The sequence below is a fragment of the Schistocerca nitens genome, chromosome 2 (genome assembly GCF_023898315.1).
Source record: "Schistocerca nitens isolate TAMUIC-IGC-003100 chromosome 2, iqSchNite1.1, whole genome shotgun sequence".
Taxonomy (NCBI): Eukaryota; Metazoa; Arthropoda; class Insecta; order Orthoptera; family Acrididae; genus Schistocerca; species Schistocerca nitens.
This window is the reverse complement of record NC_064615.1, coordinates 1,188,176,562-1,188,195,058: the sequence shown is the minus strand read 5'-3', so window position 1 is coordinate 1,188,195,058 and position 18,497 is coordinate 1,188,176,562. Positions and strand designations below refer to the sequence as shown.

The 18,497-nt window shown below is 49.4% G+C and overlaps 1 protein-coding gene across 3 annotated transcripts in view; it reads left to right on the top strand.

Moving 5' to 3' along the window:
* The window catches only part of LOC126237526 (caskin-2), a 445,207-nt gene that overhangs the window by 46,574 nt on the left and 380,136 nt on the right, over positions 1 to 18,497 (top strand). Inside the window, exon 1 of one of the 3 annotated variants that reach the window (XM_049947701.1) lies at positions 2,010 to 2,041. The exons of 1 other annotated variant lie outside the window; for it this stretch is intronic. Coding sequence is in view for 1 of the 2 variants with exons in the window: in XM_049947702.1 (XP_049803659.1) it covers positions 2,173 to 2,242 (70 nt within the window). In the remaining variant the exon portion in view is untranslated. Of the gene's footprint in view, positions 1 to 2,009; positions 2,042 to 2,167; positions 2,243 to 18,497 lie in introns of those variants that run through there. One more of the 3 variants, XM_049947702.1, reaches the window with a different exon arrangement.

Genomic DNA, 18,497 nt, shown 5'->3' with positions numbered 1-18,497 from the left:
CAATATGAGTGCTGTATGTTTCTCGATCTGTACAAAATAGTTTGCAGCTGAAATTCTCGTACTTTGTGTTTCTGCAGAAATTGGCGAACAGTGATCCCACACAAGCAGCAGCAGTTTGGTGGGTAAACTGAATAAGAATGATGCATTCACAGGAAGTTCCAGAGTCTCTAGAGACTTCTACGTTCGAGTGTTCAGAAGTAAGTCCAAGCAGGCGAGCCTCCTGTGTTTCGGACAGGAGGTATGCTGTCCCCCCCCCCCCCCCCCCCCAACGGCCATTGTGGCTTTCTTTACAGCATCTCCAGACCGACATTTGTAGGACATCGAAAAGTCACGGAAAATTCCAGCCGTTTTCGTCGTCTCTAGGACAGTGCTTCGAAATCTGTTTCTTTTTTTCTTTTTGTTTCACGATCTATTGTGGCTTCCGAAATATGTCGTGAACTTTTAAATGTGTAATTGTTCTGATTTTCCTCCCTATGCCTAGATGCGAGTGTGCTTAAAAAAATGAGGAAAATAAAAGACAAATGCCTTAACATCCCTGAGTCCAGCAGCAAATATTAACTACGCCCACTCAGTGTTTCCATGCGCAACTAGAATAAAAAAGCGCAGCAATTGTTTAAATATTCCTTACTGCCGTGTCAACCTCAGATCGTGTAAACAAACAATATTCCGTGCACAGTTTTCTGACACACTTTAATTAAACAAATGAAAACGTGCGAGGAAGAAGGGGCTAACCCTCAAATGTAAAATCCTAGAGACAAGTGTTGCCGCATGATGCTGGGTACAGGAACTATCAAAATTGACATTGGCCTCACCCCTAAATAAGCTAATGTCATATTTAGGGATGAGACATAGTCAGTTTTGATAGTTCCCGTATCTGGCAATAGATGGCGACACTTATCTCTAAGATTTTAAATTTGAGGTTTAGGCCATTTTTCTGCACGTGATTTAAAATGAACTATATTCCAAATACTGCCTTGTATCGCATAAATTTTTTAAATAAAGAGTATTCCAGGCATTATCTTGTCTACCAGAAATTGGTTAAACAATATTACATACACTGCAATCGACTTGCTGCCAAATGGTCAATCGACAGTCTTTTACCCCCAATTTCCGGGTCGGGGTAGGGGTAGGGGTAGGGCTGTGGGGTTTCCCAGAGAGTGAGGGGCTAATTAATTGATCGAATTAATTAATAACTCAATCAAAATGGTATCAAAAGTGTACTTGTATTGGCGAAGGGATTTCCCAGAAAAGTGGTGTAGAGGGAGGGGTAGAGGGGGGATTTCTCTGAAGGACAGATTATCCGCACGGGGTCATAATCCACTTAGCAGAACAATAGGTTAAGGTCCATCAGAACAGTAGGTTTCCCCCCGAACGTACAGTCGTCCCCGACGTAGGCAACCCGCAATGTCGGGCGACACCCCCTTTGCCCTACTACTTAGGGAATCGTGTACTTTTTTAGTAGTACCAATTTTAGACAATCATTGTTCCCGATATTTTTGTTTTTGTTGCAGCTGTTTGAAGACGCACAAAAATTCTTATGTTTTGTAGTCTCGGACAAATTTGGATGTCACTTGGACAGTTTTGAAACCATTTAGAAATGTTTCCGAAAAGAACGCTCGCAAGAAAAGACCCATTTGACTTCGCCGACTCGAGTAGTCACACTGGTCGAGCAAAAAGCGAGCAGAGCGCCGATATGGAGGTGGGTGGTCCAGTGTCTCGGCCCTTAGTAGGCCTCGCACTAGCGGCACAACACCCGGCCTCTGATCTCCGGCCAGAAGGGTCGAGTCCCCCGCGAACCTTAGCCTCAGGTACGGCGCCGAGAGCGCGCGTCTGAGTGAGGGACAGGTGACAGACACAGCTAGCCAGCTAGGCTCGCCTCTGCCGACACGCTGGCTGCGCGAGTGTTGCGCAACGCAGCGGGGCAGAGCAGCGCAGAGGTCGGCGCGGCGATAGCGCTATCACGAGGCGAGGCGGCCACGGGCCGGCCAGCCAGTCTGGCGTCAGCCGCCGCGCCGCGACGACACCGCGACACCTCCAGGCTGTAAGCACGGCGCAGCGCCGCCTGCCACCTCGCGCACCGCCCGCAGCCGCCGCCGCCGCCGCCGCCGCCGCCGCCACAGCCCCCGTGTCGCCATCGTGTATTGTGAACCGGCGCCTTCCCCGTGCACACAGATGCGGCGCCTGTTTATATCGAAGTGGTCCTTTAGCCCGGACGGCGCTCACGAGCCCTCACTAAGTCCTGGTAAGAGCGACGGCACCAGTTTGCAACTACCCAGACTCCAGTTGAGCGCAGGCCGCAGTGGCGCACTCCATCCTGCACGGTAGCGTCCGCGGGCGCACCGACAGCTGTACACATTGCTGGCAGGTGCAGTGACGTCCGGGTTTCGATAAGATAATGTTGCGAATTTTATCCGTAATAGATGGCGTCCATCTCAGTCACTGTTCCTGTATTGCCTGTTTCCAATAAGTTTCGCTTTCAGTCACAATTCGAGGTGATTTATTTAAGGGACGGCTCGTTTCGGGCTTGTGCCCACCTTCACGTGATAATACGTTCATTTACCACTGTTTACGTAAAACGCAAAGTACGTTATGCTGACTCAGTAACGCAAATAAAAGAACTGCGAGTGGTGAAGTGACACGTGTTGGAAATACGAGTGTTCTTACATACAGCTGGAGCATCCAAATCGCACTCTTTACAAGCGAATTGTCCATTTTGACACACTAACTTGACAGTTGTCACCGTGCTAATTACTTAAACTGCCATGTTACGTCTTTACCACAGTAATGGCACTTTAGATGATAAGAGCTGTAGATGAGACAACTCGCATCATCCGACCTGTTAACATTGGAGTGCAGAGAAGAAACTTAGACCGTAGCAGCACACAGTTGATATACACAGACAAACGCAGCAGATGTTACAATTTACGGAAATGAAAACTGTCACGTGAATGTGGAATATTTTTCTGCTCCGTATTCCAACGTATACACGTTGGATGATGCGAGTTCTTGTCTCATCTGCAGCTGTTAACATTCATAGTGGTATTACTGTGTTAAAAGCGTAACATGCAAGTTAAATAATTACCGTGGTAAGAACTGTCAGGTTAATGTGTGAAAATCGACAATGTGCAGTACGATTTAGATACTCCAGCTATACGTAAGGTCACTAAATTTTCAACGCGTGTCACTTGGCCACTTGTGTTACTGAGTCAGCATCACGTAATTTGACTTTTATGTAAACAGTGCAGTCCAACATTAAATACAAAAAAAAATGAATGTATGATCACGGGAAGATGGCCACAAGCCCGAAACAGGTCGTGTTTTAAGTAAATCACCTCCAATTCTGACTGACAGCGAATCTTATTCAAAACGCTAGATATTTTTTTATCGAGCTGCGTAATATAAATATCGATTTACACTCTAGTCCAACTCGTATAGTGTACTGCGTGCATCTTCACTGACTTTAAAAAGGTTATTTGCAATACCGATCCGTATTTTATCATATGCCGTGAAAAATAACATCCGGACAGTGCTCAACCACAAACGCAGCAACAAAAGTAGCAAATTGAAAATAGTCGAGATTCAGTTGCGAGTTTTTGTGACCGTGCCATTGTTGTGTTTACGCCGAGTGTGTACAACATCTTAAGCAGTATTACTGTTCTGTCTCGCTGAAGGTGCATACAATATCAGATGGTAGTTCCGACAGTCTGTAAATAAGTACTCGTAATAACAAAATTCAGTTGATATTAATTACTGTACGAAAAAATGATTTTCGTTCGACATATTGAAGATGCTGAGCACTACTGTGTTAAAGGAGTGACGTATTCGAGATTGCTGAATTTCGGCAGTTACCTGTGTTCTGCAGATAACGATCGCACTATTTCAGCCATTCGCCCAGGTATGACATAGAGCAGGAAAAAAAAAAAGTCGTGCGGTTGTGTACGTTATATCACACGTTACAGCTGCAGTAATATTCAGCTTCTGCGTGTAAATTTGTTTCATATTTTGAAGTTTTAGTAGGTTCGGTTTGAGCGGAAGCTGCCCAGGAAGTGTGGAACAGTTTTAGTGTAACGTTATTTCTCGTTTCGAATTTGTACTCGGTTACTGTTGTTCCCACTGTCGATACACGCAAAGAGGTTTCCACCCGTCACTCGCTGTTGGAATGTTTACCTGTAACGACAGTGGTCTGATCGAGTCGCCAAGTACTGATACGACGAGAGATGAGAGCGGAACGGAGCCGCCGGCGTGCATACGCGGCAGCTGGCCGGCCGGCCGGCTGAAGTCACCTCCGCGGATAGCGCGGCTGCGCCCCCCGGCTCCTCCACTGTCACCTTCTGCGTCACTCGGCACTGTCCCAGGGATTTTGCTTGGCTAGAACATAAAATAGCTGCGTTCGTAATAGCCGAACAATCGTACAGCTGTTCTTCGGTTTACAGAAAAGTCGCAATGTGCGAACACAGTGTCGTTGTTACGGTTGTTATGCTCTCCAAGACGAAGAGTGGTTCGATGCGACTGTACACCGTTCGAGCCCCTTCACCTGTGAATAACTACCGCAGCACACACCCATTTGAGACTGTTTGCTGCATTCATCCCTTCGTCACGCTCTACACGTTTTACCGCCCACACTTCTCTCCGTTCCCATATCGACAATTTTCTGATGCCTCAGTATGTGCCGTATCGAGCTATCCTTTCTTTTAGCCAACTGTGCCACAAATTTCCTTTTCCCCCAATTCGACCAAGTACCTCCCCACTATTTACTCCATCTACCCATCTAATCTTCAGTATCTTTCTGTAGCACCACATTTCAAACGCTTCTATTCTCTTCTTGTTTAAATTGCTTATCGTCCATCTTTGACTTCCGTACACTGCTAACGCCGTACGAAAACCCTCATCCATGACCGAGGCAGGATTCGAACCTGCGACCGTAGCAGCAGCGCGGTTTCGGACTGAAACGCCTAGAACCGCTAGGCCACAGCGGCCGGCCTTCCTCTCTCTCTCTCTCTCTCTCTCTCTCTCTCTCTCTCTCTCTCTCTCTCCCTCTCCCTCCCCGCCTCCTTTTTTTAGAAATACTTTTCTCGATACAGCCAGTCTCCGTTTTGTATTCTGTTTGCTGTAGACATCATCAGGTATTCTGCTGCCCAAATGCCATTACTGTCTCATTTTCTAATCTACTTCTTTACCATCACCTTATTTAACTGGGGTACATTCTATTATCCTTGTCTTATTTTTGTTGATGGTCATCGAATAACTTCTCCTCAGGATAGTATCCATTCCGTTTAACCGTTTTTCCAAGTCCTTTAGTGTCTTTATTAGAACGACAAACCTCAAAACGCTTTACTTTTTTTCTCCCTCTCCAAGTTTGTCCTCAGTTTCCTTCGCTGCGTGCTCAGTGTCCAGACCAAATAATATTGGGGAAGTCTACATGTCTTTGTCTCTTCCTTCTGAAGTGTTGCATTCCTTTCATGTCCTTTGCATGGGGGCTTAATTAAAAATATGAATGCAAATACTTTTTATTTTTTTTTTAGTAGCTGTATGTCCGATTACGATGTCTCGTAACCGGTTGGCCCTGACTAGAATTAGTACGCAATCTGACTGCATAGGACAACAACAAAGAATGAAACGAAATTTCCGTTAACACAATTAATTAATTAAGTCCCCAGCAACTATAAAACGTACGAAACCAAAGCACAAGTGTAACTGTTCTGTGTGTGGAAGTGTGATTCAACGTACACATCTGGCACGCTTCTTCTTCAATAAGACAAGAAATTTTAAATACCATTTATACTGAAGTAATTAAAAAAAATAGAAATACTATAATTGCGCAAGAAAACCAGAATTACACTCTAATACAAGAATACAAGCCAGATGCTTTGTTGACTGAACCTGTAATGACGCATTATTTAAGACATTGAAATAATAAAAAGAAAAGGGAATTTTTTTTACCTTCATATATATTGACGAAAAGCACTCTGATCATTACAATATCTCCATTCGAACAACATCTGCTGTCTAGCCCATCAAACAACTGCATAAAACATGGAACAAGCACTCCCTACTACAACATGTCAACACCGACTCACTACTACCACATCTCGATAAGCACTGACTACAACCATATCTCGACAAGAACTGCCAGTGGAGGCGGCGAAATAATACTCTTTGGTGCAATCTCTGGCGCTGTGGCTCAGTGTAGCCACCTTTCACCTTCGACTTTCATAACTGCAATTTGGTTGCTACACAAGTTTGAAATGAAGTTTCACTACCCGTATTTTATGCCTGGTAACTTTAGAATTTCGAATAGTATATTCCAGTTAACGCTGTGAAGAGCTCCCCGTAAATCTATAAATTGTATAAATGTAGGTTTGCCTTTTTTTCAGTCCATCTTTTAAAATAAGTTTTAGGGTCAGTATTTAATCGCATGTTCCTCCATTTCTCTTGGACCGAGACTGATCTTCCCCGAGTTCGCCTTCGACGAGCTTTTCCATCCTTCTATAAACAATTCGTCCCATTATTGCGCAGGCATTTATTAAAATCGCAGTGTGGCAATATTCACATCAGCCGACACCTGCCTTGGAACTGTTACGTTCTTCTTCCACACCAGGTAGAACGGTTTTGTCATGAGTAAATAAGCCAAGCGTCTCTTCCCTTTCTATACTTCCGTTGTACCTCTTCTGTACAGGGTGAGCCTCCTTGGCTACCGTCGTCAGCTGACTGCTGTCCCCTGTCACGTCGTTTCGTTAAATGACGCGAGAATCGGTCGTTCTTTAACTTGGACCACTAATTCATTGAATTGTCCGGTTCCTTTACCTTCCACTTAGATGTCTCTCATTCCTCTAGTATGGCTGATTTCATCCCCTAAGGTGCTACGTGTAGAAATTTCAAAATATTTTCAGTACTACGTGCTGCGTGTTTTATCCGTCGTAAATGACGGCCAAAAGCAGTCTCATTGTTCCCTAAATCTAGTACCAAAGTTACTACCAGTTTGTGGTCTATATAACAGCGATCATGTCATCCGCATTGCAATCTACACACGGCAAATGCTCGGTGTGTTATAGCTTAAATCGGTTGCCGAGCGGTTCTAGGCGCTTCAGTCTGGAACCGCGCGACCGCTACGGTCGCAGGTTCGAATCCTGCCTCGGGCATGGATGTGTGTGATGTCCTTAGGTTAGTTAGGTTTAAGTAGTTCTGAGTTCTAGGGGACTGATGACCTGAGATGTTAAGTCCCATAGTGCTCAGAGCCATTTCAACCATAGCTTAAATCTCATTTGTTTGCTGTGCGAAACCCTGCTTTTGACTACTTAGGGAAAGCGTGCGCCATCTTTTCGGTAATAGGTCGTGATTCTTGAACCAATTCAACTTTTTATCCTCATGTGGGTTTTTGTTGCCTCTGTATTTTTTGAGAATCTGGGTAAATCTCTTTTGAATCCACTGGTTACTGCCATTTGTTTGAGACTACACATTTCTGTTTGATACGAGGGAAGCTTCACACGGCCGAACCAATACTTCTGTGCTGCGGCGGACGGCTCGAGACGTCCTCTGCTATCGGTTTCGATAAGTTAAATGTCGGTTTCAGTTTTCATTGGTGTGAATTTGGTGAAAAACTTTATCAACAGAACACGGTTCGGCGACGAGCAGTTGCCTCTCTGGGTTATTACCAGACTTGTATGGATCAACGATTTAGAGACGGCGGTTTTTCGAAACGACACACTCAGGGTACAGAAGGTAGTTATGTATAATGAAATGAAATGTCGCGTGACGAGGGCCTCCCGTCGGGTAGATCGCTCGTCTGGTGCAAGTCTTTCTATTTGACGCCACTTCGGCGACTTGCGCGTCGATGAGGATGAAATGATGATGATTAGGACAACACAACACCCATTTCCTGAGCGGAGAAAATTTCCGACCCAGCCGGGAATCGAACCTGGGCCCTTAGGATTGATAGTCTGTCGCGCTGACCACTCAGCTACCGGGGTCGGACAGTTATGTATAAAAGTCACGTAGGCGAGACAGTTATAATGGAGGGAGGGCATGCCGCCCTTCACGAGACATTCAATTATCACCGCCGTAGGATTAAATACACTCTGAAAAATGTCCAGGTCTGTAAATCAGGCGTAAACCGTAGCTGGCGGAACATTGCACACTGAAATGTCGTGAAACTGTAGGGTCCGGCAGCAGGGCGCTGCGATCTCTAAGTTTAGGACGTACGTAGGAGCGCGGCGAGTGGCGAGGGCTGGGCAGTGGCAGCGGGCAGCGGCCTGTCGGCTGAAGGGCGCCAGTGGCGCTCACCAGGTGGCGGCACAGGCGTACTGGGGGGTGGCGGTGCACTGTAGTGGCGGCACAGGCGTACTGGGGGGTGGCGGTCCACTGTAGTGGCGGCACAGGCGTACTGGGGGGTGGCGGTGCACTGTAGTGGCGGCACAGGCGTACTGGGGGGTGGCGGTCCACTGTAGTGGCGGCACAGGCGTACTGGGGGGTGGCGGTCCACTGTAGTGGCGGCACAGGCGTACTGGGGGGTGGCGGTCCACTGTAGTGGTGGCACAGGCGTACTGGGGGGTGGCGGTCCACTGTAGTGGCGGCACAGGCGTACTGGGGGGTGGCGGTCCACTGTAGTGGCGGCACAGGCGTACTGGGGGGTGGCGGTGCACTGTAGTGGCGGCACAGGCGTACTGGGGGGTGGCGGTCCACTGTAGTGGCGGCACAGGCGTACTGGGGGGTGGCGGTGCACTGTAGTGGCGGCACAGGCGTACTGGGGGGTGGCGGTCCACTGTAGTGGCGGCACAGGCGTACTGGGGGGTGGCGGTCCACTGTAGTGGCGGCACAGGCGTACTGGGGGGTGGCGGTGCACTGTAGTGGCGGCACAGGCGTACTGGGGGGTGGCGGTCCACTGTAGTGGCGGCACAGGCGTACTGGGGGGTGGCGGTGCACTGTAGTGGCGGCACAGGCGTACTGGGGGGTGGCGGTCCACTGTAGTGGCGGCACAGGCGTACTGGGGGGTGGCGGTGCACTGTAGTGGCGGCACAGGCGTACTGGGGGGTGGCGGTGCACTGTAGTGGCGGCACAGGCGTACTGGGGGGTGGCGGTCCACTGTAGTGGCGGCACAGGCGTACTGGGGGGTGGCGGTGCACTGTAGTGGCGGCACAGGCGTACTGGGGGGTGGCGGTCCACTGTAGTGGCGGCACAGGCGTACTGGGGGGTGGCGGTGCACTGTAGTGGCGGCACAGGCGTACTGGGGGGTGGCGGTCCACTGTAGTGGCGGCACAGGCGTACTGGGGGGTGGCGGTGCACTGTAGTGGCGGCACAGGCGTACTGGGGGGTGGCGGTCCACTGTAGTGGCGGCACAGGCGTACTGGGGGGTGGCGGTCCACTGTAGTGGCGGCACAGGCGTACTGGGGGGTGGCGGTGCACTGTAGTGGCGGCACAGGCGTACTGGGGGGTGGCGGTCCACTGTAGTGGCGGCACAGGCGTACTGGGGGGTGGCGGTGCACTGTAGTGGCGGCACAGGCGTACTGGGGGGTGGCGGTCCACTGTAGTGGCGGCACAGGCGTACTGGGGGGTGGCGGTGCACTGTAGTGGCGGCACAGGCGTACTGGGGGGTGGCGGTCCACTGTAGTGGCGGCACAGGCGTACTGGGGGGTGGCGGTGCACTGTAGTGGCGGCACAGGCGTACTGGGGGGTGGCGGTCCACTGTAGTGGCGGCACAGGCGTACTGGGGGGTGGCGGTGCACTGTAGTGGCGGCACAGGCGTACTGGGGGGTGGCGGTCCACTGTAGTGGCGGCACAGGCGTACTGGGGGGTGGCGGTGCACTGTAGTGGCGGCACAGGCGTACTGGGGGGTGGCGGTCCACTGTAGTGGCGGCACAGGCGTACTGGGGGGTGGCGGTGCACTGTAGTGGCGGCACAGGCGTACTGGGGGGTGGCGGTCCACTGTAGTGGCGGCACAGGCGTACTGGGGGGTGGCGGTGCACTGTAGTGGCGGCACAGGCGTACTGGGGGGTGGCGGTCCACTGTAGTGGCGGCACAGGCGTACTGGGGGGTGGCGGTCCACTGTAGTGGCGGCACAAAAGGACTGCGCCCTTCCAATTCACAGTCGTATCGAGCAATTCGCGTAGGCGTCGCACTATCTTTGTGGCCACAACCTGCCACACAGTACTAGTGTGATTGGTGACACACACACACACACACACACACACACACATACATACATTGCACAAAGTACGAACGGCTTTCGTCCATATGTACACTACAAAATTGGACCTGTTTAGGTCGGCTGCGGACGCCTCTTTCTGCCGGCGTAAGCACACTGAGGTGCAACAAAACTGACGAGAGGGCGCCTCTCGCGCTCGGCCCTTTGCAGTCCTCGGTTCGTCACTTTTAACGGTGCAAGTGTTGGCGCAATTTGCACACGTTCCTCAGTAGTAGCCCTGCTACTCACTGCTGGGGTTAGCGCTATTTCGCATTCGGTGTACGGCAGCCGCGAAGATTTCGGTCGTGAATTCGTAGAAATGCGGCGGTTTGCACCTCAGCAGGTGGGCGCGAGGAAGGTAGCCGCGTCTTCGCGATAGTACTCTGCACTGTCTGCTCCTGGGCTTCAGTCTGTTCGATTCTCGCGACTATTAATCCCTTGACGAACCATCCAAAGTGCTCTCTCTCTCTCTCTTTGATCGGAGGCTGGACTAGTTGTCCGAACGTTCCTTTATGTTGCAGTTATTTGTTTCTTTTGTCTAGTTCGGCGCCGAGACTTTTCAGGCTTTTCACTTTTCAGGTGTTTGGAGCAGTTGTAATTAACTACCTCGTTCCACGTGTTTTTTACAATATTTACAAGTTTTCATCAGATCTTTTGAAGTTGTGGTCTGATAAATTCCCCTGTTGCCTCTTACAATTATTCATATCGCTATCAGAAATCACTATTAGACGAGATGGGGTCCGATGCTAGCCGCGGTCGAGGCAGGAGAAAATTGGCAGGTAAAGCTAAATGTCCGTATTAATCGGGAATCAGAGGTCGGGCACAAGTTTTCATCAATTCTACTATCGGTATCGCCACGTCCTTTTTAACAGAACGGCAGCAGTGTCAAAGCGGTGTCGAGCGGACGCAACGATTATCGTTTTATTACGTGACAGTGCGTATGTGTGTAGTTCGCCGACGTGAGGAGTCTCAACCTGAAGTCATTTGACGATATATTGTACATAAAAAGAACAGTCGGTGGGTGCAGTTACTTCCATAAAATGTCTCTGAGTATGCGCGTGGAGCGATCTGAAATGGAACGACTACACAAAATAAATCTTTATCGAAAGAATCCACAGGAAATGCAGCCCATCAACAAAGGAAGTAGCATACAAAACACCCCCTCGACCAACACTCGAATACCGCTCGTCAGTCGGAGATTCGTAGAGGAAATGGAGCAGCACGTTTGGTTGCAGGTTTCTGGAGCGAGCGCCAGCGCGCTACGGACGCGCTCAGCCTGCTCCAGTGGCACACGCTGCAGGAGAGGCGTTCTGCATCGCCGTGCGGTGCACCGTCAAAATTCCGAGAGAATTGCTACAAGAGTCAACTGACTTATTGCTTTCTCCTACATAGATGTCGAGAAAAGACCGTGGAGACAAAATTAGAGAGATTCGAGCCGAGCCCACAGACAGGCTTCCCGGCTGTCATTCTTCCCGTCTACCGTACGTGTCTGGAACTAGAAAAAGGCGTAGAGGGAAAAGTGGTGCACAAAGTACTGTGCCTTGCAGAGTACAGATGTACGCTGAGGAGCCCAAACATTGTGACCACCTGCTTAACAGCTTGTTTGCCCGTCTTTACGTGTCTGGTTCTGCGTATCAGGGACCCGCCAGTCTGTTGTAGGTTTGTGGACGTATGTGGCATTACATGTCTAGCCACAGGTCATGTAATTCGTGTAAATGAAGGGCCGCCGATTTGGGTGCGCGGTGATGGCGCCCGATAGCGACCCAGATGGCTTCCATAGGATTTACATCGGGCGAATTTGGTCGCCGAGACATGAACGTGAGTTCACAGTAACGCTCCTGAAACCACTGTTGCACGGTTCTTGCTCCGAGTCACGGGCATTTATACTGCTGAGAGGTGACATCGCCGTCGGGAAAGACAACTAGGAGGAAGAGATGCGGGTGGTTCGCAGCTGTCAGCGTGTCTTCGATTACTAGCACAGGTTACACGTGAGGCGCAGGAGAATGTCTCCCAAAGGATAGTACAGCTCTCACGAGCCTGCGTCCGGGCCGCGCTGCACGTTTCGAGCCGCCGTTCACCTCTATGACGGCGTCTGTGGAGACGGCCGTCCAACTAGTGCACCAAAAATGTGATTCACCCGACGTGCCGACACGTTTCCATCGATCGGCGGTCGAATCGCGATGGTCCCGTCCCCGCTGCAATCGCAATTGACGGTGTCGTCGGACCTACGTGTGAACACGTAGGGGTGGTCTGCTACGGAGCTCCACGTTCGACAATGTACGATCGACGGCGTGCTGTGAAACAGATGTGCTCTTCCGGCAGAGCTGCCGCACATCACCATTTTTCCTACTTTACAGAGCAGACAAGTCTCAGAGACCCACCTTATGTGAAGAGTCGTGCATGTCCAATCATTTACCGCCTAATGCCCTTCTACCCCTTTCCGCAGATGCTCACGACAGTAGCACGCGAACATTCGACCAGCCTTGCCGTTTTCGAGATGTTAGTTCGCAGGCGCTGCGTACTGATAATCCGCCGAATGTCGACGTCCCTTACCTCAGTGGATTTCCCCGCTTGCAGCCCGTGTCTACGCCGTGTGTGCCCCGCTTACATGTTTTTGTTTGCGCGACACGCGCCCGCAACGGCTCCAGGTGGCCCCCGACGTTCGTAGTGTTCCTGGTGGTCGGTGCACGTGCAGTGGTGTTGCGGTGGTTGGGTGCGCCGGCAGCCGCGGTGCTGACGTCAGCGTGACGCCACCGTGCGGCTGGCGTCACCCGCCACCGCTCACGTCACCGACTGCCGTTCCTCGCAGAGTTCGCAGTAAACGAGCACCCAGGATGCAGGTTTTCCCAGTTCCACCCCCATCATTTACGGCGAAAAACGGGAAGGTTCGTCTGGAATGTTCTCTCCCGATGTCCCGTCCAACCTCGCGTCGCTCCTAGCCGGCGTTCCGTCTCTTAACTTGCACTTTGCTCGAAACCTCCGATTTTCCCTCTTAACTCTTTTTTTATTTACACCGAAAGCGACGAAGTTGATTGTTCAGCTGTCCAGTATCGTTGCCAGGTTGTGTTGTACTTTCAGTTTACAGAGATCTGAAGCCGGACGTATGCGACAGAAACCGATATTTGTGACGGGAGTACTGTGTAGCGCTAGTCGACGGCCGCTAAAACTGTTCCAGCTGGGAACGGTGGCTCCCTGCTGAGCTTTCTGCTGGTTCGTCGGAGAGCCGCGCTGCCCGATTCTGTTCGTCGGAAATGTTTCCCACGTCTTCTGACCTCTTTCGCTCTGTCGTGTCTGGGCAGTTGTTGTCACACCACTAACTCAGAGGAGGGGGGGATTAAAACCCACATTGGCCTAAGTGCTTTTGTGACTCTTGTTCAACTTTCTGTGTGTCACAGTCGAGAATACGTAATCGTACCTTAACTGGAACTTCATTGTAGTCTGCATCGTCCTACAACTGAGAGGCAATTGATACGGAACATGGAGGAAGGCAAGGGACCACTCCTTTCGGTAGGGCATGGCCACCAGCGGGGTGCGACGTTCTATCCTTCTTTGATACCCACACCAGCTACGTGAACCTTACATGGCGTCCCCGTCTACCCCGTATTTCTATTGCTTCACATTATTTTTACGTCTTATCATGTTCATCCTGCTTCACTTTTGGCATTGCCTGTTCTATGTGAAGTTTATATCTACTGACAAACTGCCTATTGGCTTCTGTCTCGGGTTCTTCGGCCGACGTTCATCTAATGATTTTTCTGACGTTTCGCCAGCACGAGTGGCTGGCATTGTCAAAGCTTCACCCTCCACTGCCGGTGGTGAACAGGAGGCGAGCTCGCGGCCGCAGACTATATGTACCTGGCGCGCCAACGTCCGAGGGATTCTCCGCGGTCATTTCCGGTGCGGTTCTCCTCTTGCTACCTGCGACGGTCATTCGCTGCAGTACGGGAAGCCAGGATCCGTTTACCTTAAGGCTTTCCTCTTTCTTGTTGAAACTGTTCGCGTGTTTTTGGATTTCTACAGCTTCTCTGAACAAGCGCGTGTGATAGTGCTTCTCTACAGCCAGAACTTCCGTGTCGGCGAATTTTATTACGTGGTCGGTCTCATTCAGTGCGTGCTCTGCCACGGCCGATTTCTCCACCTGCCCCAACCTGCAATGTCGCTTATGCTCTTTGATCCTGGTGTTAATGGATCGTCCAGTCATTCCGACATAAACTTTTCCGCATGTGCATGGTATACGGTATATTCCCGACATTGCAAGTGGGTCTCTTTTCTCCTTCGCCGATCTAAGACACTCTTTGATCTTCTGTTACACTTCTAATATAATTTGTGGAGTACCCATTGCCCCTCAGGACAGTTTCCTGGTGCTGCATTTCTTGTTTGAGGTGTTTGGGCTCACATATTCGTCCTGCTCTCGTTACGAGCGTACTAATCATGCCTCTTTTCTGGCTCGGGTGGTGGTTTGACAGTTTGTGCAGGTATCGGTCCGTGTGTGTCGGTTTTCGATACACGCTGTGTCCCAGGTTTTCGACGTCCCTTGTGACCAGCACATCTAAAAATGGCAGTTTCTTGTCCTTTTCTACTTCCATGGTAAATGTTATGTTGGCATGGAGGCTGTTCAAGTGTCTTAGGAAGTCACCGAGCTATTCTTCACCATACCGGTATAACATACTTTACCGGAGTGCAGACCGTCCCCACTGATTGCGGCAAGTTGATGATCAACGTGTTTGGTCAGTTAACATACAGTGTAGCAAAAAATGGTTCAAATGGCTCTGAGCACTATGGGACTTGACATCTGTGGTCATCAGTCCCCTAGAACTAAGAACTACTTAAACCTAACTAACCTAAGGACAGCACACACATCCATGCCCGAGGCAGGATTCGAACCTGCGACCGTAGCGGTCACGCGGTTCCAGACTGTAGCGCCTAGAACCGCTCGGCCACACAGGCCGGCTAAAATACTCAACTACAGAAAGAGAATATCTCGCTGTGATCTGGGACACAGCGTGTATCGAAAACAGACACACACGGACCAATACCTGCACAAAATGTCAAACCACCACCCGAGCCAGAAAAGAGGCATGATTAGTACGCTCGTAACGAGAGCAGGACGAATATGTGAGCCTCAACACCTCAAACGAGAAATGCAACACCTGGAAACTGTTCTGAGGAGCAATGGGTACTCCACAAATTACATTAGAAGTGTAACAGAGCTAAACACTCGGCGAAGTAAGGAACCAGAAAAAGAAATGTCGGGTACGGCCTTTCTGCCATACATTCCCAGAGTGACGGACAGAATCGGTCGTATATTGCGCAAACACGGCGTAAAGACGATTTTCAAACCGACAAGGAAGATCAAAGAGTGTCTTAGATCGGCGAAGGAGAAAAGAGACCCACTTGCAATGTCGGGAATATACCGTATACCTTGCACATGCGGAAAAGTTTATGTCGGAATGACTGGACGATCCATTAACACCAGGATCAAAGAGCATAAGCGACATTGCAGGTTGGGGCAGGTGGAGAAATCGGCCGTGGCAGAGCACGCACTGAATGAGACCGACCACGTAATAAAATTCGCCGACACGGAAGTTCTGGCTGTAGAGAAGCACTATCACACGCGCTTGTTCAGAGAAGCTGTAGAAATCCAAAAACACGCGAACAGTTTCAACAAGAAAGAGGAAAGCCTTAAGGTAAACGGATCCTGGCTTCCCGTACTGCAGCGAATGACCGTCGCAGGTAGCAAGAGGAGAACCGCACCGGAAATGACCGCGGAGAATCCCTCGGACGTTGGCGCGCCAGGTACATATAGTCTGCGGCCGCGAGCTCGCCTCCTGTTCACCACCGGCAGTGGAGGGTGAAGCTTTGACAATGCCAGCCACTCGTGCTGGCGAAACGTCAGAAAAATCATTAGATGAACGTCGGCCGAAGAACCCGAGACAGAAGCCAATAGGCAGTTTGTCAACAAGTGGCCACGAAAGCCTTAACAATTTTATATCTACTGACATCGACAGCAAGCTTAAAACACTACGCCGTAACTTGCCCTTGTAAAAAAGAACACGGTTAAGTGAAGCCGACCCTAGCATAAGTCGGGTCAGACCTCTGTTGGGAGTATCCCCAACGTTGGCCCATTTAACTCGATCCTCTAATGATTTCGAAGGCTAGTGCAGCGGTGACCTAGCCGTTCCAGGGACTGCGAGCCTCAAAACACTTAATGGAAGGGACGCATTTCGACGCTACTCGGTTCCTCTCACAACTGACTTCCCGCTCCGTCTTTGGCAAAGTCGCTGTTGGCGATAGTCGCATATTAAAAACGAACGAAAAGACAAAATAAGGACAGTGCGCGCCAGGTATCCTTTCTGATGTTCACATGTGAAATAATGCAATAGTTTGCCGCAAATCTTTGAGTCGGCAGTTCAAAAATTCAAATGGCTCTAAGCACTATGGGACTTAACATCTCTCCCCTGGACTTAGAACTACTTAAACCTAAGTAACCTAAGGACATCGCACACATCCACGTCCGAGGCTGCGACCATAGCAGCAGCTCGGTTCCGGACTGAAGCGCCTAGAACCGCACGGCCACTCGGCAGTTCACTAGTATCACAAGCGACTGACCACTAATATGACAGACGCTTAATTCGAAGTGTATTGAAGATTTGTACTCTCGCCGTCTCGTGTTTGAGACGATTCGTGTTTCGTCCTTCACACCTAGTGCTTTGGTGGAGGTTGACGTACGCACCCTGCGACACACCTCGCAGCCGGGTCCCACGCCGGTCATCATTTCTGTTTAGCTTCCACTTTTACTGAATATTATCACTGGCATCAAGGTTCACTTTGCCACACCGCACTTATTTTGTAACTTGTCCGACGACTGTATTACACGGTATATAATGGAATCGAGTAGGTTTAATAATGAATAAAAAAGTAGGAGTGCGGGTTAGCTACTACAAACAGCATAGTGAACGCATTATTGTGGCCAAGATAGACACAAAGCCCATGCCTACTACAGTAGTACAAGTTTATATGCCAACTAGCTCTGCAGATGATGAAGAAATTGATGAAATGTATGACGAGATAAAAGAAATTATTCAGGTAGTGAAGGGAGACGAAAATTTAATAGTCATGGGTGACTGGAATTCGTCAGTAGGAAAAGGGAGAGAAGGAAACATAGTAGGTGAATATGGATTGGGGGGAAGAAATGAAAGAGGAAGCCGCCTTGTAGAATTTTGCACAGAGCATAACTTAATCATAGCTAACACTTGGTTCAAGAATCATAAAAGAAGGTTGTATACATGGAAGAATCCTGGAGATACTAATAGGTATCAGATAGATTATATAATGGTAAGACAGAGATTTAGGAACCAGGTTTTAAATTGTAAGACATTTCCAGGGGCAGATGTGGATTCTGACCACAATCTATTGGTTATGAACTGCAGATTGAAACTGAAGAAACTGCAAAAAGGTGGGAATTTAAGGAGATGGGACCTGGATAAACTGAAAGAACCAGAGGTTGTAGAGAGTTTCAGGGAGGGCATAAGGGAACAATTGACAGGAATGGGGGAAAGAAATACAGTAGAAGAAGAATGGGTAGCTCTGAGGGATGAAGTAGTGAAGGCAGCAGAGGATCAAGTAGGTAAAAAGACGAGGGCTAATAGAAATCCTTGGGTAACAGAAGAAATATTGAATTTAATTGATGAAAGGAGGAAATATAAAAATGCAGTAAATGAAGCAGGGAAAAGGGAATACAAACGTCTCAAAAATGAGATCGACAGAAAGTGCAAAATGGCTAAGCAGGGATGGGTAGAGGACAAATGTAAGGATGTAGAGGCTTGTCTCACTAGGGGTAAGATAGATACTGCCTACAGGAAAATTAAAGAGACCTTTGGAGAGAAGAGAACCACTTGTATGAATATCAAGAGCTCAGATGGCAACCCAGTTCTAAGCAAAGAAGGCAAGGCAGAAAGGTGGAAGGAGTATATAGAGGGTTTATACAAGGGCGATGTACTTGAGGACAGTATTATGGAAATGGAAGAGGATGTAGATGAAGATGAAATGGGAGATAAGATACTGCGTGAAGAGTTTGACAGAGCACTGAAAGACCTGAGTCGAAACAAGGCCCCGGGAGTAGACAACATTCCATTAGAACTACTGATGGCCTTGGGAGAGCCAGTCATGACAAAACTCTACCATCTGGTGAGCAAGATGTATGAGACAGGCGAAATACCCACAGACTTCAAGAAGAATATAATAATTCCAATCCCAAAGAAAGCAGGTGTTGACAGATATGAAAATTACCGAACTATCAGTTTAATAAGTCACAGCTGCA